This window comes from Crotalus tigris, unplaced genomic scaffold (assembly GCF_016545835.1).
Source record: "Crotalus tigris isolate CLP2741 ecotype Arizona unplaced genomic scaffold, ASM1654583v1 scf7180000020032.448945, whole genome shotgun sequence".
In the NCBI taxonomy this organism is placed as follows: Eukaryota; Metazoa; Chordata; class Lepidosauria; order Squamata; family Viperidae; genus Crotalus; species Crotalus tigris.
Window position 1 is genome coordinate 321,939 of NW_024097827.1, and position 25,965 is coordinate 347,903.

The 25,965-nt window shown below is 36.6% G+C and overlaps 1 protein-coding gene across 4 annotated transcripts in view; it reads left to right on the forward strand.

Annotated features, from left to right (window-relative positions):
* The window catches only part of TMEM232 (transmembrane protein 232), a 114,221-nt gene that overhangs the window by 3,519 nt on the left and 84,737 nt on the right, over positions 1 to 25,965 (forward strand). For 3 of the 4 annotated variants that reach the window (XR_005559400.1, XM_039365309.1, XM_039365310.1), the window contains exons 2-7: positions 1,926 to 2,076; positions 7,315 to 7,426; positions 8,305 to 8,410; positions 12,369 to 12,526; positions 18,056 to 18,155; positions 20,649 to 20,818. Coding sequence is in view for 3 of the 4 variants with exons in the window: in XM_039365309.1 (XP_039221243.1) it covers positions 1,943 to 2,076; positions 7,315 to 7,426; positions 8,305 to 8,410; positions 12,369 to 12,526; positions 18,056 to 18,155; positions 20,649 to 20,818 (780 nt within the window). In the remaining variant the exon portion in view is untranslated. Of the gene's footprint in view, positions 1 to 1,925; positions 2,077 to 7,314; positions 7,427 to 8,304; positions 8,411 to 12,368; positions 12,527 to 18,055; positions 18,156 to 20,648; positions 20,819 to 25,965 lie in introns of those variants that run through there. The other variant, XM_039365311.1, reaches the window with a different exon arrangement.

The window sequence follows — 25,965 nt, forward strand, 5'->3', positions numbered from 1 at the left end:
GGGTGTCAAACTCAATTTCATTGAGGGCTGCATTAGCATTGTGGTTACTGTTGGGGCGGTTCCTTCCTTTTTCCCCTCCGTGCCTTCCTCCTTCTCATTCCCATCTCCTTCCTTCCTTCTGCCGCTGATCCTGGGACTGAGCCCTGACAGCAAATTGGCGCTTCTACAGGGCTGTCAGGGCTCAGCAGAAGCTCCAGGATCAGCACCGGGCTCCAGCTGATCCTGGTGCTTCTTCTGAGCCCTGACAGCCCCGCAGAAGCACTGATCAGTTGGAGTCTGGCGCAGATCCTGATGCTTCTGCTGAGCCCAGACAGCCCTGCAGAAACGCCCTGCAGAAGCACTGATCAGTTGGAGTCTGGCGTTTATCCTGGCGCTTCTGCTGAGCCCTGACAGCCCTGTAGCTCCAGCTGTCTCTCGCTCAGGCTTGTGTGGTGCCGCTGCCGCTTCAGCTCACTCACTCCCCTCCCCCGCTACCATTTCTCTAGGACAGTCGCGTACCACCTGCCAGGTGCCAACATACCACCGGTGGTACACATCCACCGGTTGAAAAGCCCTGCATTAGAGTATGCTGAGAAGAGGCTGTAATCCTGACCATACAATAGAGTAAATTTGTTGAACTTATGGAATGATTACAAGTCATGACCGTTCAGCAAATTTGGGACAATGTTCCACAAGGGAAACTTATAATATGCAATGCTTTGATTGTGATATGGACACTTGACAACCGGGTCACAATTATGACAGTTGTAGCATCCCATGATCAACATTTGCAGCCTTTCCTGCCAGCTTCTCACATGGATAGTCAATGGGAAAGCTGGCAGGAGGTTGCAAGGCACTTCTGTTATTGCTACTTTCTCGCTTGCCTGTCTGTGGAATCCACCTACCAACCTCTGCTCTGTAGCATTTGCCTGGGACACCTGACGTCCACCACTCTCACCCACTGCCCTGCTTGCTTGGGACTCCTGCCTTTTCTTCCTTAGCAACATGTGCAGTCCTGGGGTTATGACCGGAACTGGGACTGCTGGGATTGCTGTTGCTGTATGATACAATCACATGACTTCACACTTTATAACCTCATCACCGGTTGCCACTGTAATCTGAGGATTACCTGTATTTCTGATGATAGCATAGGATCTCCACTATAAGTCCTTAAATAGCAACAGCCTTAAAACCAAAGAATGATTTTAAGTGGATCATCTATCATGTGGTTTCCTTAATGCTACAGGCATAATTTTATTATAAGGTATCTCTGATGTGATGATTACTGTCTGCCTTTTTTGGAGGGGCTATAATAAAATATATATCTGGGGATATGTTTTACTTGTAAAGTTTATAAGCAATTATTTTTACATTCATCAACAGCATAGTTTAAATTATATTTTAGGAATTTTCATATTTTAAATAGTGATGTAATTTTAATGGACATTTCCATTATTTAGTTCTATTTGTGGATAATGTAATTCTTTGATATTATATTGCCTATCATATCACTTAATAACATGTAAATTGATTAATCAAACATCAAGCTAGTCTGTTGTGCTGGCTAATTAACTGATCAAGAAGTAATAATGAAATAGAGAGATTGGAATAAATCAAACAGTTTGGCATGAATCCAGATGCAATTCAACAATTGTATTTTTAATGTAAATAGCATAACATATTGCAATTTTATTTTAACTATTCTATTATGAATATTTGATTAACATAAATGCAGTTTAAATTGTTTTCTAAGTAGAGTGCTAAAAAACCCTAAGTTTTTAAAAATTGCTTGTTCCTTTTAGGATATCTAGATTATTGCTTTTGTTTTGTTTTGTTTTGTTCTTCAGTTCCTTGGAGGACATAACAAAAAACTTTTAAAGCTTAGTCTTGTATAGGAAATCGTAATCTTTCCTTTTGGCTGTACTGTTTTTGTTTTTTGTTTTAAGACTGAATTTACAACACCATGCCTATTTTAAAAGTGCCGGTGCGTTATAACTTTGGCATTGTGTCCCCTGAAGAGCACGAAAAGCTCCAACAGAGACTGATGACTGAATATCTGAAAAAATGTTCAGTTGATTTCAAGATAAAACCACTTAGGTAAGTTTAAATATTGATAAGTGATGCAATTTATACCTTCAGTGTTTTCACGGTTCTCAACCCATGTCTTAAACAAAAGAGCAAGTGGGTGAAACACTTTGTTAACGTTTAAATAAAGTGTCCTCAAAATATAAAAAATGAAAGATATGGTGTACAATATGATAGATGGGACATGACTTCACCTTTGCCTTTTCAGACTATGCTAATAGATTCCTTGCACAGTTAACAGTCATAAATTCAATTACTGTTTGAAGTTATGACACCACTGAATGAATGGTACTTATGATCTGTCCTTGAAATTCTGCCTATCCCAGTACTCCTGCGGTCATCTGAGCATTGGGAAACTGCATTGGCTTGCACTTAACGATGGTTGTGATGTCTCCTGGTCACATGATCACCATTTGTGACCTTCTCTGCTGGCTTCTCAGAAGTAAAATCAACGGAGAAGCCAGCATGGAAGGTCACATGTCACTCCTGTAAATCACTCCCATTTCCATCACTTTTTCTCCCAAAGAACCTAGCCTGGAGTGTAAGATCCCAGCGTTCTCCTATTCTTTAGTGCAGACATGCCTTGTGTGGTGCCACAGCAGCCACACACATACCCTCCTGCCACCAGCAGCAGTTATCCTGACCCGGCTGGGCTGTGGCTTGTGTTCCCTCTTTACCTTCCAGAGCACCTCCCCCCGGATGCTTGGCTGTGGTTTCATCATGCCATAGCAACTACTTACCTGCCCACTAACCTGCTTGTGAGCTGCCCAGGACTTGCAACTTCCTATTGTCTTATCCATTAAATTTGCTTTTTAGAAGCTGGGGGAAGTTGTGAGGAAGATTTCACTTGATGACCCATGACCTTGCTTAATGACCTTACAACTGGGACTTTCAGGATTGCTGTTGCTAAGCAGTGCTGTCATGCGATATTGTGCTTTACAATTGCATCACTTGGTGATGGAAATCATGGTTCCAATTTTTGATATTAACTGAGGAATACGTGTAAATCTGTTCTGGATCATTTTCTGGTGCATGTTATTTACTGTATGTAAATAATACATTCCATAGGTACAATAGTGATTTGTTCTAATGGTGGTATCTGTACCACTTGTGGACAGGCCATACTATTGGATTTCAGTCAGAGATAGGAAACGTTAATACTTGAAGAGCTTTATATAAATAATAGGGAAATGTAACAACTATCTGCTTAAGGAAAAAGGGGAATAAGAAACCAAAATAACCTTAGCACTTAAATTGAGTTAGCAAAAATAAACCTGTCCTTCGCATTTAGGAACTAGAATATTATCCCATGTCCTGGAATTTACTGGAAACTATTAATAAGATTCATGCTTAAGGAATTAGCTCTCTATTATAACTATAATAGATGGAGTGAAACTTAGAATAATTACTTAGAATAATATTATCTGTTGCCTAAATGAAATAGTAGAATCCATATTGAATCTCATCTGTGAGTCATTATCAGCAGTGTCCTGTCAGTTGAATTTAAATACATTTTAAAAAATGATTTTAAGGTTCCATTAAATGGAATTTTTATATGACATTAATTTTCTTGATGAGAACTAATAAAATTAATTTCTGTGATATCTTCTTAAAAAATAAAGGAAACAGAAGATTGCTTGGATAAATTACTATTTGAAGAGGGTGATAATGTTACTTAAATACACCTCCTTGACAAATGACAAGCACTAGGCATAATCTGGAATAACCTTTCTTCTGCAGACTTGCTCCTTTCCTGACGTCACATAGTAAGATGCTGAAAATCAGCTATTTTGCAGAGTGTTTTAGCTTAAATCTTGCCATCAATTTTTTTTCATTGATTTCTTCATATAGCTTTTTTATATTGCTTTGTTTTGGTTTTTAATTTGTACTTATATTGTATAAATCACCAAGAGTTGTTTTTAATTGTGGCAAAATATAAATGCAATAAATAATTATATAAACAATAGAGGAGATAAAAGAGATTCCACCACCTTTAATACTTCTCTAGTCCCTGTTAGTCATCTGGACTTTTTCAGCCAAGGTATAGTCTCTCTCCCTCTCCCTCTCCCTCTCTCCCTCCCTCCCTCCCTCCCTCCCTCTCTCTCTCTCTCTCTCTCACACACACAGACACACACACACAGACACACATACACAGACACACATACAGACACACAGATACACAAAATCCATCTGATCGTAAATATATTGCTATCAGTTGGCAGATTAATAATGTAAGAAGAATACAGTACACTTATCATGAAGAGTTCATAGCATCCTATGTCTATCATTACAGGTTATTCCAAGACTGTGGACAATTGATTATTACGTGCATAATTAAATTCATACATCAAGGTGCCTTACACTATATCATCATAGTATATGTCATAGTTTTATACAATGATGACTTCCTAGCAAATATACGCTTAGTGCAATAGACTTAGATACATTCATACATTATTAATGGTTATTTCTGATAAAAATGCAATCCATGAAGTAATGTCATTAACTTCAAAGCAGCATGATGGTTAACCATAACTTTAATTAATATATTTCTGTTGACCACTGATATAACATATTACTAGCTTCGTACAGGTGGCCCTTGTTTAACAAACACTCATTCAGCAACTATTCGAACGTGACGTGGTGCTGACCTCATTCAGATGAGTGATAGTTATGATTGGTCCTCAAAATTCTGGCTGGCGCACCACTCCTGCAGTCATGTGATTGCGATTTGCAACGTTCTCTGCTAGCTTTCCACAACGTTCCACAACAGGGAGGTTGACAAGAATTTGGAAGTCACGATCAGTTGAGGTCCTTGCTTAATGATCTATGTGGAACTATTCTAGTTACTATTCTGCCTTGTAAGAATTAAAGGAGAGAGATAGCATTGTGTAAGTTAGTCTTTTTTCTTAGTCTGCTAATAGATATGATTTTTACTCTTTCAAAGACATTCTGTTCTGTCCCTGATTTCTAGTATGCCTATGTATCAATTATTTAATTTTTGCAAGTTTAGTTATTGATTAAAACTTTCTATATTAGTTTCTTAATAAATACGTATAGATATGAATTACAATATTATATCAAACATTTAACATCTACAAATAAAACTGAACCAATTACTTCAGGCAATATTAGTCAAACAACTGATTAAACAAAAAGGAAAAGGCATAGTTTTACTTTAGAATTTCAAGTGATTCCCATGGCATAACTGCACAAACCTGAGATGTCATAACAAACATAGGAATATTTTCTGTAGTAAATATATACCCCTTAACTAAGAGTGTATTTGAGATTTTTTTTTTAAAAAAAAAACAACATTCCTAGCTAAGTGTTACTTTCCTCCAGAAAAAAATCCAAACTTGCCACAGGGTGGCTCCTTTCTTTACTAAAAGCAAATCAGTGAGAATCATAGAAGCATTCACAGCAGAGGATAAAATCCGGCAAAATTGATGCAGACACACCTACAAATCCATTACATTATTTATTTCCTTTTTGGGTAAGCAGTCTTAAGCCAACTGTGGAAAAATAAGGAAGCAAAATAAGTTTAAAAATGAAATTATAGGAAAGGAAATATAGGACACAATTGATAAAAAATTCAAAATAGTCAAAATAATATGGTTGAAGCTTACAGCATGGCATTGTTATGTGCAATAATTGATATTAAATGACTCTCAGGGAAAACATGCCAGAAATGAAAGGACAGAATTGAGAACCTCTTTTCTAGTTCACTAGGTCCCATTTAATCCAAGAGAGATGAGAATAGGAACTGCCTCCTAATGACAACAGTATCATTTATAAATGTATGTTTAAAAAAAGCTAGTCCAGGTTCACAGTGGACTTACCAATTAATCCTTTTGCATAATCCCCTTCTTACTAATTTGTCCCATCCACGGTGTCCACTTCATATAAGAATCTGGCTTTATATTTTTGTTTTGGTTTTGTGAAATCAACAATGTTCTTCCTTCACCTTGCATATGTTTGTACTTTTGTGGCTCCAGCTATTTACTTAGTTTTTATCCTGGAAGAGATTTGAAATTAATTGCACTTGGTACTTGCAGAGATAGTGAATTCTCTTTCCTTTAGAAAATAGTTGGGCAAAGAAGGTTTTCAATAGCAGTGGAAATGTAGGAGGAAGAACTTGTTGATGATCACATTGTTTTCGTGACTTCCAGTATTTTGAACAATTCCAAATGAGCTGTTAACTGTAGGCAGAGATTCACAGTCACGCTGAGAGAGCTTAAACCAGTACCCTCCCAGTGTATAATGTACCTGTTACAGTTGAAAGATGTCAAGTACAAGGGAGAGACAATAATAGATATCTTGTACAGAAAGTGTGCATCCTGAAAGACCCACTCTTCAGAAGACAAACGACTGGCTCTTGTTTTCCCAGTATTTAATAACCATTTGTTTAGTGACCATTCAAACTTTAATAACACTTGTTCAGTGATCATTCAAACTTACAATAGTGCTGAACGAGTGATACTTATGATCTGTACTCAAAGTTCCAGCCATTGCAGCATCTCTGCATGTGATTGTTCAGCACCCGGATTGCAATTATGACATTGTAGTGTCACACAGTCACACGATCAGAATTTGTGACCTTCTTTGCTATCTTCCTGCAAGCAAAGTCACTGGCAAAGCTGGCAGGAGGTTGCAAAGGCGACCATGTGAGATTGCACTTAATGATGATGTGGGATTTGTTTTAACAACTGGACACGCAGATTTGCCATTGCTAAATTGCAGAGTCATGTGATATTGGTTTACAACTGCATCACTTAGTAATAGTAATTCTGGTAACAACTGATGTTATCTTAAGATGGAAGTGGTAAAGATGCACAGGAGTGTACCAGCTAGGAGCTTTGGTAACCTCCATCTAGGCCAAAGCCTGGCCTATTTCATTGCCAGAACTAATGAACAGATTGAATTCTGGACAGCAACTTCTTAAGCTAGATTACTTTCAGGATAGAAAACTAGTATTTCCATCTAGATAGAAGAGTGTCCTGTCACATAGATATATTGTTCTGATCTTACCAGGATAAATTGTTCTGATCTTACCAGGACAGAATTTTCAAGTGTGTAGAAGCTATAAATTTTTTTGTAAAAGTGAGACAGCAGCTGATAATCTTAAAGACTGACCTTACACAATGGATCTTTTAAAATTAAATAAGCTTTATGTTCTTTTATGCTTGAAAAGTTAATTCTATGTATTTGTCCAATTAAATTGATATTCTCTTCCATGTATCTTTCTAGAAATCCATTTGAACTTACTGAAAAATTCATTGAGAATTTCAATAATGCCTCAGAAACAGAAAGAAAGGTAGCATTCATAGATCTGGCTAAAAAAATGCTTGCTAGATGCAAGGTTTGTATATATAGGATTTATAAAAAGTCATTTATAAAGACCATCTGTTGAACCTAAATGTTTATGATGCTGTTTAAGACCTGAGAATTAATAAAAATATTAATTTTTACCAGATCATATTCATTTTCTTTTTAAAGTTATTCATACACAGATGTGCAGAAAGGACAATGTTAAAATAATTTGTATTTTAACATCTAAAATGTATAAGAAATTGCGAGGTTGAAAATGTTTGAAATACTTGTTTTCTTTTTAAATGTAGTCACATTGAAGTAATTTCATGAAAACAATCTTGGGGTAAGGAAAGTGTCAACGCTGCTAATATTGAATATTCTTGCTTTGACAATATATGCAGAACTGTCTGGTATTTTTAGAGTTAAATCAGGTGACAGCAAAAGGGGAGGAGAATATAAGGAAAGCCCGGGAAAAAGAACAGAAGTGAATCTTTGCCCTCCAAGTTAATTGGAAGATGTGAATCATGACCCCAGAATAGGGGAGGAGAAATGCCTGGAATGTTATGTGCAAAGGAAGGGAAATTCAGATCTTAGCATTCCACCATGCCGTGCTGACACTGTAATACTAATAAAGGCTTTTTAGGTTAAAAAAATGCCTTAAAGTTCTTTAAGAGACTTATGCATTACTTAAGCAGCATCAGCAACATGTATTCCAAGCAGAAGGCTGAAAAATGTCAAGCTGCTTTAATGAATAACTCAGAGGCACTACACTTGTGCAAGGTCTGAAGAATTTGTTCTGAATTCCTTCCGAATGTGCTCATTTCATTAGTCTTTAGTTCAGCCCCAAGTCTATTGTTAGTTTTTTTGGGGGGAGGGGGGAAGTGGTATCATAATCTTTTGCTTCTTTCTATTTTATATTCTGGATAGAGACGATTGGGACTCAATGTATTAGGCTGTGGGAAGTATGTGAATCTTCCAGTAGCATGGACTGAGGCAATAATGTTATCTCAATGCAAAGGAGAAATTAGTGAAGGTATGTTGCTTTTCCATTTTAATTGATACACATTTTCTCTTTCTGCCGAACAAACACTGCTAAATTATGAACACAGGGACCTCATTTTAATAAAGTATTTGGTGGAAAGAAGCTATTATGTTTGTTTGTTCAATATAAAAATACACAATTAGCTAAAATACATCAACATGCTATTGGAATAATGATGTCATTATGCAGATGACTTAAATTGATGCACAAGACATAATTTGCTTTACATGCAAAATGTTGCCCTGTTTCTTCACAAGAAGTAAATCACACAGATATTGTAAAATTAGATCAATATACATTTAGCTGTCTTGTCTGGACTACATTGGATGCAATAAATCCATTTGGGGAGGGCACCTAAAAGGAAATTTATGCTATTGTATCTAACATCGGCTAAAAGTAGTACTGTTAAATAATGTTTAGGGGGTCTTTGCCCTCCCCACATGTTTCTTCTGAGCAAGATAGACAGAGGTTAACCATTGCAAACATTCCACTCCTTCAGTGAAAAACCATACCGAACTCTGATTCTATCTAACAGCTTGCATTTTGATTCTTATTGTTTTTGCAACTTCAAAACAATGTACATTCATTATTCTTCATTTTGATTTCATTTTCAAATAAGATTGCTTTAGAAATTCTTTTCTGAAATTAGATGTGAATCGGCTGTAATTCAGCACGTGTAAACTACTGAAATAATTTGCCTTAAATAATGAAAGGCTTTAGTTCCCCCCCCCTCAATTATTCAATAAATAAAATGATAATTGACCCTAAAGATTATGGGACATTCTCTAAAATATGATTTGTTCTCTGTCTTAAAATCCTTGGAGAACAGAATATTTTATTTTTTAAAAAAATGCTAGTGTATATCTCACACCTAAGCTTTTATTTAAAATTCACAGTAGAATTAAAATAATAATTTTCAAAATACAGGGAGATAAGTAATAAGGTGATTGGATAAGAGCAGTAATAATGATTGCCACATTTGAGATTTCCTTCCATGTTATCTGAAATATATACGCTGAATGAAAAATAAGTGGTTGGAGATTTATTCAAAGTGAATAGTGACCATATTCTATACATAACTATGCTACTTTGTTTTGTTAGTTTATGTATTTATTCACTGCAGAACTAAAATGGGATGTCATTCAAAGAGATCTGGAATAGGTTTGTTATGGTTTATTATGGATAGGAAATAGGGCTTTAGAATAGGCCACAGCTTTTCCCAGATAGTTTATTTAAACTGGAAACCAGCATGCAATTCTGATGAAGCACAGGCTGCTTAATACAGATGGTCCTTGAATTACAACAGTTCATTTAGCAATTGTTAACAGCACTGAAAAAAGTGAGTTCTGAGTGTTTTTCACACTTACAACCATTCCAGCATTTCCAGAGTCATGTGATCAAAATTCAGATTTTATTTATTTATTTATTTATTAAAATTTATAGACCGCCCCATTCCCGCAGGACTTCGGGCGGCTAACAATAAAAACACAATATAACTTAACAAGACAAACAATACAGTAACATTCATCCAAGGGTCAGATTTTATAAACCCCAAGCCTGCCGGAAAAGCCAGGTCTTAAGCAGCTTGCGGAAAATCAACAGGGTGGGAGCGGTCCTAATCTCCGGGGGGAGCTGGTTCCAAGACATGGCGCCGTCACAGAGAAAGCCCTCCCCCGCGGCCCCGCCAAATGGCATTGCTTGGCCGACGGGATCTGAAGGAGGCCCAACCTGTGGGATCTAACCGGACGAAGGGTACTATGAGGTAGTAGGCGGTCTCGCAAATAGCCTGGCCCTGAGCCGTATATAGCTTTAAAGGTAATAACCAACACCTTGAATTGGACCCGGAGACCAATAGGCAACCAGTGCAGCTCGCGGAGGATAGGTGTAGCGTGGGTGTACCGAGGAACACCCACAATCACACGCGCGGCTGCATTCTGGACCAACTGTAGTCTCCGAATACTTTTCAAGGGTAGCCCCATGTAGAGTGTGTTGCAGTAGTCCAAGCGTGAGGTGACGAGGGCATGAGTGACTGTAAGGAGAGCCTCCCGGTCCAGGTAGGGTCGCAGCTGGTGCAACAGACGAACTTGTGCAAAGGTCCTCCCAGCCACAGCCGTCAAATGATGTTCCAATTTCAGCTGTGGATCAAGGAGGACACCCAAGTAGCGAACCCGCTCCGAAGGGGGTATATTTTCCCCTGCTAGAGTCAACACTGGACAGTTAACATGATCCTTGGGAGGCAACATCCAAAGCCACTCGGTCTTGTCAGGATTGAACCTGAGTCTGTAACCCCCATCCAGACCCTCATGGCTTCAAGGCAATGGCCAATCACATCAGCCGCTTCACTGAGACAGCTCGGGGAGGAGATATATAGCTGGGTATCATCAGCATACTGATGAAACCTCACCCCATGCTGTCTGATGATCTCACCCAGCGGCTTCATGTAAATGTTAAATAGGATGCTTGGCAACTGACTCATATTTATGACAGTTGCAGTGTCCCAGAGTCATGTGATCATCTTTTGTGACCTTCTGACAAGCGAGGTCAATGGGGAAGCCAGATTCACTTAACAACTGTGTTACTGTCTTAACAACTGCAGTGATTAACTTAACAATTGTGGCAAGGCAAGTAGTAGTAAAATGAGGCAAAATTCACTTAACAAATGTCTCACTTAGCAACAGAAATTTTGGGCTCAATTATGGTCATAAAACATTGATTACCTGTACAATACTGGGTGGGGCTGCAACAGCTCTATATGTATTTATGCAAATTAAAATATACATAGGATTAGATTCTTTGATGGGAAATTATGAGTTAAAGCAGAATATCATATTAATGAGGTAGTTTCTATGAAACAATCGGTTGGAACTGTAGAAGCTATAGTACATAGATGGAACAAAGGCAGTACTCTCCTAAATATGGTTTTTTTCACCCCCAGAAAGCTATTTTTACTGGTTTACATCATGGTGATTTTGCTTCCCAGAGCATGTGTTCAACTTTCTAGCTTTATTAACATTCCTTGGCCTCCTAAATGTTTTATGGCTGAACTGACTGGGTTTTAAGTTTCTGGGATGATAATAGGGGAGGGATACTTGTGCCTTACTTCACTTGTCCTAACTGACTCCATATTTTCTCATTTTTCTTATCCTGGAATCTTCCATAATCAGAATTTCCAGCCATATGAGAAAAAATTTGACAGATTTGTTATGACTATTGTTTAATAGTTTTTAGAAAGCAGAGATGGTGATTCCCTCAGCTTCCAGAACTCTAAAGCCACTGGAGACTGCTGATCTTACAGTCTCCTTGCAGGGAACTACTGCCTACAATAGTTGGGGGTAATCTGAGTCCTCTCTTTTTTCAAAGATCTGATCTTTTCACAGTTCCTCATTCTGCTACGATCATAAGCTCCACTTTCAGTGGAGTCATCTTGAGTTGAGGGTGGAGGTTCGTTCTTTGAGTTTGTGAATTGGTTTCCAAACATTTCATTACCAGGTTAGGTAACATCTTCAGTGGAGTTTAGGGGATGTCAGTATTGGTGTTCTTCTGCTTATAAGGCCTTAGTGTGGTCAGTAGGTTTTGTGATGGGAGATCACATCTTGTCTTCTTCATTGCTTTCCAGGGCCTCACATTGCACATTCTTGGTGGCCCATTCAACTTTATTAGATGGCTTTATTATGCAATAGCATTTAATTCACATTCTAGCATAAATATTTCAGGAACTGTTGATCAAAATTATGAGAGGGCTGAGTCTTAATTACATTTTCATCAAAATGATAATCAGAACAGGCAAACAATCTGGAGGAAATTGATTTAACACTTATTATTTTGTTTAGAATTTGACCAGCATTGTATTGCAGGTGTGATAAGTATTGCATGAAATATTAAGATTTTGTAGACTTGTAAAATAGTTAGACCAAACTGAATTTGTTTTTCCTTTCCTTTTTTCCTTTAGAAGCTCTTGAGATTCTTGGAATTTCATTGGATCATGCTCCTATTGCTCCAGAACACATCAGTATTTTATTTTTTGTAGCTGAATGCATTTTGTATAAACTCTGTTATGATGCAGCACAGAAACCGTATCTATTCTCATGTGAAATCAAATTGTTGAAGGTATGCTTTTAATATTAACACACTGGTTCCTTATATAGATATGTGATCTTCAGAGATTATATAAATCTGATATGCCAATATCCCTTTAGTTTCTATTAGATTTGCTCTTTCTGCAGATGTCAACACTGCAACTTTGTTTTTGATTGCCACAGTTGAGAGGGGAGATGTGTGCTTTTAAGGTTAGACAAAACCATAAATTGTCCTGTGGGAACCAAGGTCATTGCTACTGGGGTTTTGGTGGGTTGCGCTTTCCGTTAGAAAGCCTGCCAAATTGGTTTATTGGGGAATGTGATTAGTGACATGTTACTGGGGTGGGAAGTTCAGTTTTGTTACTTTGTAACCTTTGGGAGGGAATTTCAGTCTTGGTTTCACTTTTGATCGTGCTGATACTTTGTAGCCAATAAATATGTTCTTTAAGGAAATCTCTTGCCTTGGAGTTCTGTTTTTACTGGTCTCATCTATCAGAACCATGACATTAGGATTTGGAAAGATTTCTTACTTCAGGAAGTGCATCTGGAGATCACAAGTTCAGATAGTACTTGAAACTGTTTGCTTTTCTGGTTATTTACTTCTTGCTTTTTTTTGCTTTGGAATGTCATTTAGACATTTTTTTTAGTAAGTAATGATTTTTATGTTTACTGCTTTAAAGAAATATTCCAGAAAAATAATAAAGAAACATTATCCCCCTTTTAAAAATAAAATGAAACATTTGTCGATGAAGATGAAGATTCTCAGTCAACTAGGTAGCGTTGTCGTAAGTTGAGTCATAGCAACTGGATTTCTTTTCTTTTTTGGTTTGAAAGATTTTAAATAAGCAGCAAAATCTTTCAAACCAAAAAAGAAAAGAAGTCCAGTTGCCATGACTCAACTTCCAGACAAAATGAAACAGTGTAATTGCTAAAATGATACTTTACATTAGGATAAACTAAAATAAGTCTACACTTTAGCAGATATACTGCATATAATTACTCTCTGAAGATCCAAGTATAGATTAACTTGATATATTAATTTGTAGACTGCTGTTGCTTTTGAACTCAAACCCAAACTAAGTACCAACTAAGACCTAGGCAACAATTACACTTCAAAGACGTTGTGCATAAGCTATGTTTTCAGACTTTCAAAATTATGCTAGGATAGGTACCCAACCCACCCATCAAACCTGCACACACAGTAAAAAAAAAAAAGCATGTGCAAAATTACATTTCCCCAAATAATGGCAACAACAACAATCACTTCAACACTTGGACAATTCCAGTCATTAGATCAGTGGTTCTCAACCTTTTTAATGCCGCGACCCCCAACCGGTCGTAAGTCGAGGACTACTCAACCGGTCGTAAGTCGAGGACTACTCAACTGGTGCAGCACGGTTTGCAGAATGGGACTTTTGGCGGGCTCAGCAGGGCAGAGACAGCCTGGACAATTCCTATTGGCTTTTGAAAGCCAATAGAATTAGACTCTATTCAAGAGAGTCTATTCTATTGGCTTTCAAAAGCCAATAGAATAAAAGGGAGTAGCACAGCTAAGGAAAAGGGGGAAAAAAATGGCGGACTGCGTTGTTTGGCGACCCCCGTGAAATGGTCGTTCGACCCCAAATGGGGTCCCGACCCACAGGTTGAGAACCACTGCATTAGATGTACAAAAATGTGGCTTGGATAAAGGAGGTGAAGAAGGAAAAAAAAAAAAGGAAGCTGAAATGACTTTGAACTAGTCTTATTCTGTCAGCCCTGGGCAGTAATAAACTGCTTTTGAAAGGGTTGCCAAAAAACCTGCAGGATGCAGTTGTCTGGAGTTAAAAATGATTTGAGGACACAACTTTTAAATTTGTATGTGGCCTACTGTTATATTTTCTAGTTTATTTACATCAAGAAAAATACATATTAAACTTAAATTGTTATTGTTCCATATATTTACAATTTACTTGCATGCTTACATTGTGGGGCACAAATTAGTGCTTGCTTCGGAAATAGTTGTACAAAGCAAAATTTTACCATACATATCATTGTTTGTATATTGGGTTTTTTATTTTTGTAAGCTGCCCAGAGTCACTGAGAGAGAATGGTGGCCATACACAGTTTTACAAACAAACAAGTCGGGAAGTAGAGGGAACATTATAATTGACTGAATCTCTGGGTGGAGATTATTTCATAGGATGAGGTCTGACATTGAAAAAAACTGTCTCTGAGATCCTATCTTTCTCATTTACATATTTGGAAATTCTTTTGTGTCCTCACCTGAAACAGTAGTATGTAATGAAATGGTTCCATATGAAGCAGATGGATTAAACTATCAACTTTGCATCTTTTTCCTAAATTCATTGGTTTTGAATAGTCTATAAAACTATGAAATAATCTATACTTAATCCATATTTTAAATATTCTAAAATGATCCTGTAAAATAATGTTTTTTTCTTAGAAGTAACTAATATTGCCCTGCATAATAAACTTCTCAGTATTTAAGTGATAGGTCTCTTTATCCTTCCACGTGGATATCATTAGCTATAATATATTTTGTTAGGTCACATATCTTAAAGAAGCAGCAAGAGAATTAAATATTCAAGGGTGAAATTGATGCCATATAAAAGAAAATTTCCAAATGAAGACATTTATTTTTTAAAGCTGAATAGAACTTCCATAAAAATTGAAGGGCTTATGGGGACATTTTGCTTAATGGTATAATGTAGTTCTGAGCTTTGATCACATATATTTTTCTTACCATTTATTAAGCTTTCTTAAATAATTCATTTTACCTTGACTTCACTAATTTTTCTACTAAATATTTTTGAGCATCTCACTTTAGCAAATAAGCTATTAGTTTTATTTTTATTAGATTTTTTTAAACCCTGCTTTTATTATTTTATAAGTTTCTCAAGGCGGCAAACAAACATAATTCTCCTTTCTCCTCCTATTTTCCATACAACAACAGCTCTTGAGGTAGTTGACTGAGAGAGAGTGACTGGCCCAAAGTCACTCAGTTGGTTTTCATGGCTAAGGCAGGACTAGAACTCACAATCTTCCTGTTTCTAGACCACTGCCTTAACTGGAAGTAAACATGAAGCATTGTACAATTTACAGAATATCAAACTGAATATATATTGGAACAGAACCTACATGATTAGCATTGCACTACTCATCAGATAATTCACAAAATGTAACTTCATTTTCTAGAACGCAAAGAAACAATTGGGGGGGGGGAAAGGTGTAGAATAAAAAAAAATCAACCTTGCAAATAACCAAAGAGTTATGAATTCAGAAAAATTACTTGCCTGCGGATAGTTATGCTATTGAAGAGCCTGAAACCCAGCTAGGTGGCAGCACTCAGCCATTCTTGGTCTCAAAAGGCTGAGCGGGGATGGACCAGCTTAGAACCTGGATGCTAATTCACTAGGACATTCTAAAACTATATAGACTAGATATGAAAGAGAAAACAAAATTCCCAAAAGATAATGGTCATTTTTTCCCCTATACATAAAAGTACATATTGTAGTTATGCCCAAGAAATCCTCAGGAATTGGATTGACTTTAGAAGCTGAGAGTAAATAATATATTTTTTTCAACACAAAGAGCCAACAAATTTGCTCTGTCATTAATGGATGCTTTGTTTTGTCTATCATGTACTAACATCTATATTTTTGTCCAGATAATTTTGATCAGCTTATTTTTTATGCCGTTGGAGTGTTAAAAACATTGTATTCAATCTTATATGCACTTAGACTCATTTGGAAGACAAGTAATGAAGTCTATCAGTTCTGAGGAGCTCAATTATTCTGACATTTTCTACTGACTTTTTTATATCACTTTCTTTTCTATAATGATGATGATGTAGGCACTCAACTGTCATAGACATTACTGATTCTTGTCTTCCTCTTGGTTGTTTAGTATGCTAATGAAGCAAAATAGTATAATTCCTCAAGAAAGAGAAACATTTTTAATCTCTATTTTGGGTTAGCAGGCGAATGGTAGATACTGAAAAATTCAGAATGTTTTGCAGCCTAACTCTTGTCTCATCACATCTGTTTTTTTGTAGTTATTTTTAGAGAAAACTCCGAACACATGCTGTTTCTTTGTCAAAGATAATATACTGATTTAATTCTTGGTGACTAGTAGGTAGATACTATCATTTTTCCCCCTCACAGGCAGGAGTTGTAAATACTGCAGCACCACCTCTGTATGATAGCTGAAGAGTTTAGTTACCCCAAAGGTGCTTTTTCACAAGGCAACTGGAAGAGTGGAACTGAACTGAAGAGTTTAGTGATGTTCAGTCCAGTGAGCACTAGGTAATACGAACTAATGAAACAAACAGTGCTGCTGACTTTAACCTAGTTCCAAAATGTGAGCAATGTCTTACTTGGCCAATTTTATAGTTCAATTCACTTTTGGTCTCCCTCCTCTCCTCTGACCATCTGTATGATACTGTGATGATACAGTCTGAAGTGCTAAAGCGAGACTTCTGATAATTTTCTTTACTTTTCCCTCTCTTTAAATACACTACAACACTACCTGTTGTAAGATAATGTAAGTCTCCTGGAGACATAGTATGTTAGTTTGGTGGTCATATAAATATGTTTAATAAATAATAAAATAATTCTATTTTACCGGTTTTGTAGAACATATAGAATTAAATATTTGTCATAACTGCTTTATATGGCAACTTTAAGCAACACCTACTTTGTTAGATAGCGAGTGATCTTAGAAGATATGATATAATGTTGTCTGGATTCACAGGAGGCAGTGCATTCCAAAGTAGCAAGAGACAGCACAGCTTGTGTGGGAGAAAAAGGGTTGAAGACAGTTTCTTCCTAGTAGTTAAATTAGTCTGCTTTAATTTGGCAAAATTTCTGTCTATAGGTGAGAAACAATAAGGGAACTGTTTAGAAGAATCTCAGTATGCCTTTCTTGATTTTTGGAGTCTGACAGAAGTAAGAAAGACAAAATCCACAATTCAAAGACCTTTGATGCATAATTTTGATCTAAAATGTTGGAATAATTAAAAACTTAATTAAATAGAAGAGGTATTATTTTACAAAACAATTTCAAAAGAGTGATAAAATAACATGTCATTTAATAATAATACTAGGTTTGAGGTCAATAATTAATATAAATGTGTTTGTTTAAAGAGTTGCTTCTTTGTATTAAAAACAGACTCCACAATCAATTAAAAACAATTGGTAATAATTGAAAACAAAGCAAATGTCAACAAAAGTTCTAAAACAGTATACTTAAAACATAATTAGTTAAAAAGTTATAGTATAGAACAACAGTGAGCCAAATGAGAATGTGTAATTGAATACATAGATATTTACTAAATTGTTTCTGACAACTTATATATGGAAAAATATCCTGAGGATAATGGTTTCTCTAGCCACAATTTTGAAATGGGGAGTGATGGGGGGAATCTGACTCCTTGAACATAAAGACATTTTACTAAATCAGGAAAAACTTTTAAAATGTTACTAGTGTACTGGGACACTGACAAATATATGGTCAGAAAGTTATAGAATAAACACTTTGTGTGTTTTGTTTTTTTTGACAGCTTGGATTTTTAGTCTTTTTAAGACTACTTCTGCTATATTTATTTGGTTACCAGAGATTTTCCGAAGAACACAAATCCAGGCTTAACACTGGCTTGAAAGGTAAAAAAAAATAATCTGTTTATTTTTGCTATATTTGTAAAGTACTTTAGAATCTTCTGTGACTAATCTAGTTATGTTACCCCCCCCAAAAAAAAACCATCAAAAGAAAGTTGAGGGCAAATCCAGATTGACATCTTCTATTTACTCCTGCCTACTTAGTAGGAACATGCAACCGTTGACATAGGGAGTGTACCTGGCCTATATTTATATTTTATGTCATCCTTAGCCTATTTCTACAAGCTGTCTACAATGATTGGTTAAATTTTTTTGCAAAAGCAACCTAGCCTTTTCCAGTAAGCATGGGAAAGCATAGGGGTGAAGCGAGGAGAAAGACAGGAAAGAGCAGCACTGCTCATTTGTTGCTCTTCTGCTGGCAAACACAAACTGTGTTAATCTGATTATTCTTGACCTCAAGAGAATATAGGCATTAACAGAAAGGAGTTCTCTTTAAAAGGGGCAGGTCAAGACAATATTGGCACTCACCACTCTGTTTATTACCACCAATTCTAATTTCCTTTCTTGGGGACTTTTATTTCTTTAATTTGCTTTTAATCTGTTTTAGAAATAATGTTTATGACAGCATGTGGGAGGATTTCATACAAAGATCATAATTGGTTTCCTAAAATTAATTGTAGGAAGAAGTTGTTTTCCACAGTCTTGTCTGGATTCATTTTGCGGTTTGAAATAAAGTTGTTTTTGCCAATAAACCTTTCATTGGAAGTAAAAATAATTGTTGGAACAATATGGTTTTATCACAAAGATCAGTTCCAAATTATAAATAGAATTTGCTCAACCTGAATTACCCTGAAGGCTTTTTGTTGTGCTGCCATGATCTATCATGTTCCACAAGAAAGGGATACTGCAGCAGGTTAAATAATGTAGCATTGCACTATTTTCTTAAGCGTTCCCTGAAATGTAAATGTGACAATCTGAGAACTTCATGCTGGTTAATGTGACTGAAAGAGCAGCTAATGGCGTTTGACGACACCAGATCAGTTTTTGCTCACAAAGCTGGTATTTCTAATGAATGCTAAAGATTTCCCTAACAGACATCAGATTTTTGGCGTATATACGCATAGCCTACAGTGACTCAGCAGGCTGGGGCGGTGGTGGTGCTGTTAATATTGCAGTGGTGTTGCAAACTTGCCACTGTTGTTGGTTGTCATGGCCACACATTCATTCACAAAATCAAGACTATAAAGTCAGACAATTGAAAACTATATCAAGGATATATTTATATCTCCCTCATTAAAAGATCCCCCTCCTCCATGTGCAGTAGCCAATATAAAAAGATAATTACATCCCCCAATATATTTCTCAAGAAATGCTGTAATACAGGGGTCTCCAACCTTGGCAACTTTAAGTTGGCTGGCTGAGGAATTCTGGGAGTTGAAGTCCACAAGTCTTAAAGTTACCAAGGTTGGGGACCTCTGCTATGATACAATATTGGATATAGATTGAAAAAATGGCAGTGAAAAAAACTTGGTCCACAAAATATTTAATTAAAAGCAATACGTACATTTCATTAGAAATACCATTCACAGTTTTGGGCTATCTTTATTGTAAAGTATAATTTTAGAAAACTTTACATATTGCAGCATTTTGCCATAGAAAAATCTATTTAAAAAGAAGGTTCTTGTTCCACTTGTGCCAGTACAGAAATGATCAAGGGTGTGTTCCTTCACTAGATGTTATTGGACAGCTATTTTTTTTACATTGTATTGTGCATTAAATGTTCTAATTTATAATATTTTTAAGATGGATGAAAGCTGACACTGAAATTCATTGACCTACTGTATACTGAAATGTACACAAAACAGCAAGTTTGTATTAAGCAGATGGCTTAAAGTATCAACTTGTTCTGTCTACTTCATTGTTAGCAGCTGTTGCTTAGAGGAAGCACATGGAATCCTTCCATTTAATAAAGAAGACAATAGCCAGAGAAAAATGTTATGTACTGAGATTGAGGGATAGTAATTCGGATCTGTAATTTAATATAAACAAATTTAATTTGCACTTTCTACATATGAACCAGCATGCACCCACGCCTCCATTTCTGTTCTTGCCTAAATATTGGATTGCAGTTCTTTTATAAATGTAGGTGTATAAAAAAAATACATTAGGGAACATTGCAGATAAAAAGACATCCATTAGAGAAGATTACAACCTAAACCAATTGTTTTCTATAATAGATTTTTAAAAAATTCTGCACCAAGAGATGTAAAAAGAAGATCGAGGGAATGTTTATGAAAAATATGTCAATAATATAGGAAGGAAAATGGACGTGTATCTTATATAGATTATACATTCTTCCAATAGAATTGTGTATGTAGTATTTTGTCAATCCACAAGAGGTCACACAATATTTATATATCCATTCTGGAAAATTCTTTGCTAAAGATTCTTTTCATTTAATAATGAAGTTTGATATTACATACTATCTAAAATTCAACAGGACAAACTAACACGGTGTTGTTGTTGTTTGTGCCATAGCATTAGCAGCATGTGAAATGTGCTATCAACTTTACCCAAACATTCTTTTTATGGTGCAATTTATACTGAAGGCTGGAGAAATTATCTGTGAAACAGCAGTGGTTTCTGAATCACAATTAGAATCCCAGGAAAATTTAGAAGAAATGGAGGAAAAACCACTTCTTGACACAGTAGGTAACACATAATTGATATACAATACATCAAGCAGCATTACCACAATTAAATCAGCATGATTAGTAATTCAGTGAGAACTATTAAAGCTGAGTTGAAGTGGCAGATTGGCCATTTTTTAAAAAGAAATATGGCTTATCCTGATCAAAGCCCGGTTCTTTGAAATATTCTCAGGAGTATGTCATGTGTGTGTGTGTGTATAATAATATAATATAATATAATATAATATAATATAATATAATATAATATAATATAATATAATATAATATAATTAATATAATTAATATAATTAATACAATACAATACAATACAATACAATACAAAATAATAATATAATATAATATAATATAATATAATATAATATAATATAATAAGGTAAGAGCTATTGATGCTTGGAAAAAATCAAATTGAAAAAGAAGCTAATAGACGTCAACCTAGTTAGATGTTATCATGAGTGCTGTCACTAATGACACAAGCAAGAGCTTACAAGTATTGAAAAAATCAGTACTAATAGACTATCTCAGTGAATGATACGCTTCAGTCACAAAAAGTTGGAAGTGACTAAGGTGGAACTGTGAAAAACTCTTGCCTGAAATTCTGGAAAATTGCTTTTGAGATAGACCTGGCATCTATAACCTATGCTCTTCTTCAGGTGCATATGGCTACTACATTACATAACTCCTAGTCATGCTTGGAGTGTACCATAGATCAGGGATGGGAGAGTGTGAACTTTTGGATTATATTTTCTGGCCATTCCAGACAATAAGGTCAATGATAAGAAATGTTGAAAGTTATCTTTTTAGGTTCTCTTTCCCTGCTGGTGATAACTTGGCATTCCCCCCATTTTTCTCAATGGCCATGCTTTATAGAAGTTATAAATCAAACTATGTGGTGTAGGCAGTGGTGGGATTCAAATATGTGAACTGGTTCTCTGTGTGGATGCCTCTTCCGGAAGTCCATTCTGGGCCTGGGCAACAAAAAATTAGCTACCGGTTCTGCCAAAGTGGTGCGAACCGGCTGAATCCCACCACTGGGTGTAGGGAATCTTGACATCTTTCAAATGAGCTAGTTTCAGATAAAATAGATCTTTTAATTTCAGAAAAGAAATCTTTGGATTTCCTGAAATTAAAAGATCTGTTTTATCTGAAACTAGCTCATAAGGGAATCTTCTCAAATACTAGAAAAAAATAACCCACATTTTATGTGGGATAAAATATTTTTAGCAACTGATGGGCCTGGATGAACTATGATCTTCATTACTTGTTTATTATTTTCATGACCCTTTTAGCTGGCAAAGGCCTCCTGAGAGGTGATTTGGTTAAGTTTTAGAGTGGTGAATTCTTCTTTGAGAGAGAGTATGGTTCCTTTACCCCTTAAAGAGCCATTGGTCTATTTTTTTCTCAAGAAGCTGGACTAACATATACTGGCTAATTTTTGACCAGTATCCAGTGTTTTTTTTTTAGGTAAGGTTATTGAGAAATTGGTCATGCAGCAGCTTCATAGGATCCATCCTTGATCTCTTGGTGACTTTCCATACCATTGATCAAGCTATTCTTCTGTACTAGCTGCAGAAGTTGGGGGTGGGTGGCACTGCTTTGTGCTGGTTCTCTTTCTTCCTCCATGGACTGTTTCAGTCAGTGTTGAATGGAAGTGTGAGGTCCTGCCCTTGAACCTGACTTTGGGGAATGCTGTTGGGTTGGATTCTCCACTCCTGCTGAACATCTACATGAAACCACCATAGCCATGAGGTGACGTCCTATCAGCCTGCTGTTGTTACCAAGTTGTATATCTCCACCCTGGTGATGTTAGTGATGCTGTTTTTCTCTGCAGAATAGAATATTCTTTATTGGCCAAGTATGATTGGACACATAGGGAATTTGTCTCTAGTGCATAAGCTCTCAATGTACATATAAATAACGAAGTAATATAATCATAAGATACCAATAATAGAAGGTAAAAGGAAAGATGAGAAGGATAATATAATACAGCCCTACTAGATGGATAAATACTTAGACATAAAACAGTGTTATGGGAATTAGGGAATTAGTTGACTGTCAGGTCCCCAAAGAAATGTATTTTAACCCTATGCCTATTTTTCCTTTTCTGAAGCCTGTCTTTGTGGCCTGCCGTTCTGTTGGGAGGGGGGAGCTTTTGGGATTGCTTGCACTGTCTGTAGGATACCATTCCCCCAGGGAAAGGAATGTCTCTCCCTTATCTAAGAGATGGTTTTTGCTTGGAGCCAGGAGAAATCAAAAGTGAGAAAGACCTTGAGGAGCCCACCAAAATGACCAGTTACTAAAAAATGATGCCACCTGTGGATTGGCTGGGATTCAGACGAACACTGAGCCTCTGGGGGGAGGAGTATTGAATGTTGCTTTTAATATATTGCTTCGCAGGTTTTTCTCTCAGATTCCACCTTGATTCCCTACTGTCAGCCTCTAATAAAAGTTCCTTTTGAGACAATGTCTGTTTCAAGAGTTCTCTTTCTTGGGAAGCTTAGCTGAGGTAGGCCCTTACATTGACATCCTAACTTGGTTATTGGAGGCTGTGGGCATCTGTATGGGGACCAACAGATTTCAGATTAAGGGGCTTTGGGTTTTGGGGCCATCAGGATCTGGAAATTTACTATATTTGTTTCTAGACAAGGTGGCACTGCCCTAGACAGATCTGATGCACAATCTGGGGGACCTTCTGGGCTCATGATTCCATCTCAAAGAGCAGGTGACAATTGTGGCTAGGAGGGCCTTTGCACAACTTCAGGTTGTTTACCAGTTCCCCCATTCCTGGAATGACTGTGGTCAGTCACTCATACCCTGGTCACCTCCTTCATGGATTACTGTAATGAGCTTTACAAGGGCCTTCCTTAAAGACCATCCGGAAGCTTCACCTGGGGTAAAATGTGATGACAAGGATGGCTACCAGTTTGTTTCCAGTTTCAATTCAAAGTACTAGTAATCTATATACTACTTAACCTCTATTATCTGTCTGTAAGCCACAATGGTGCATCACAAGGCAACAATTTTTGAAACAAGTTATTTCAAATGGGCTAACTTAAAGAATATGTCCAAAATTGGGGATCTATTGTTCCATGGAATTAAAATTGAAGGATCTTCATAAAATTGTATTTGCAAACAGTCAGCTGCAGTCCTTTTATTGTGATTTCTGATGCTCCTTGCCAGTTTCCCACAAGCAAAATCAAGGAGGAAGCTGGCAGAAAGTCAGAAATCACTTCTGTTCCCATTGCTTTTTCCTTTGCTCATGGTCCTTCTGTTTGTCTATTTAGGTAACAAGAAATATCTCTAAAACAATGGCTCAATGGGTGGTGGGTCATCTGGTGACTATAAAGAACTACACAACATGTGATCAGGGTGTTTGAGTGACTGCCTTTTATCAATCAAGTCTACCTGTTCCATTAAGTCTGGCATAAAAGACAGGTCCAGTCCAAGAAGGAATGTCATTAGAGTTTGTGAAGTTTAAAACACTGACTTAAAGCAAAGGCAGGTTTTCAAAGAGTTTCAGAATAATTGCAGGTATGACCCATATGGATCTCTGGAGAGATGTCTTTTAGGTAGCATATTGGAGAAGGTGTGTTACTTTGGTCTTATTAGATGATATTGTTTAATTGAAGGGACCTTGAGCACGGTTAGCCAGTGTCCAATCTTACTTGGTGGGCAGAAACTGTTAGACAGTCCCTCAAATAACCATGTTCAATCTTTCCTTTGAATTGAGAGGTAGCCTTGACATATACTCTGATATAAAAGCAGTGGATAAACTAAAGGGTATCTCAGGGCCACAGATAAAGAATAAGACAGAGATAGAGTCTAAGCTTCAGGTTTTAAATTAAGAGCACCAGTTTTGTTTTAGGAGATGACAACTCCTGATTTACAGCGCCTAGTGAGATTGTTTGCTGTTAAAAATCATTTGCTGTAGCTGTGACATATGTTTTTGATTTCAGCAGGTTCTGCTTAGCCAACCAGCAGCCCTTCACTTGTATAGTGCTGACAGATTCAATGTCTGCTATTCTGCATGGTTGCAGATATATTCTCCCACAACACCCTGAAGTGGCCTGGGTGATTTTTTTTAGTGAACCATGATATTGGTTGCTAGAGTTTTTCTCATCAGCTGTGCTGCCATGATGAATATTGCTTTTTGCCCAGATAAAACAAATTTAAAAGACGTCATAGTAATGAGGCATACATTAGCAACATAGGGAATAGCTTCAGTACTAGGCTAGACTGTTATCCATCTAAACCTGTATTGTCTGTTCCAATCTTCTTTGCAAGGTGCCCTATTGAACTTCAAAATACAATTCTTCAATTTGTTAGTTTTTTTAAAAAAAAATAGATAAAAATCTTGCATGAATGATAGCTATATTTTTTGGAAATGACTGATATATTGTGATTGAAAATAATAGGTCTGTGCATACTTCAAACATGCAGAGTCACAGATGTCCAGACCATCAAATAAAAATATACTGTTCTCTAAATACAGTATTTATATCTATTTATATTTTTTATTATTTAGGACCGGCTTGAACACTTGTCTTAGGGCTATTCAGAAAACAAAGAATAAATTCTTATTTGGCTTAGCTGCTGTTCCAGAAGAAATGAATGTTTTTGTGAGATAGTAAGTTTCCCATTAGTTTATAGTAAGACACTATTGTGCCTTTGCTTCAGAAGGAGATGGGAGACTCCTATGATGTAGGAAATGGGACAAAGCATGAGTTCCTGCCAGTGCAGGTCCCTTCACCCCATAGGACAGAAGAAACAAAGCAAACCTGCATGTATCCTACTGCAGTAGTTGATATAGTTAACTCTTGCATTTAATTGATTAAAACCCCACATCTTCATGGAGACATTCAATAACAGTGCTGATTCAAAATGGTGCCATCCCTGCTTCCAGAGAGGCCCTTATTTGTATCCTAATTTCACAGGCTTTAATGCAGTGCAGAAGCTGGAGACCTCTTCTGTATATTTCATCATGAGCTGGAATGGAAAACTCAAGGGATGCAAGGTCTGGAAGCTATTTTATTTTAAATGGCTCAGGGCTTCTATTTTACCCTTCCTGGCTTCCTGGAAGATGTTACAAAGATGCGTTCTGCAATTTTGAAAAGTTTGAAGAATAATTTATTGCCCAGAACAATTTA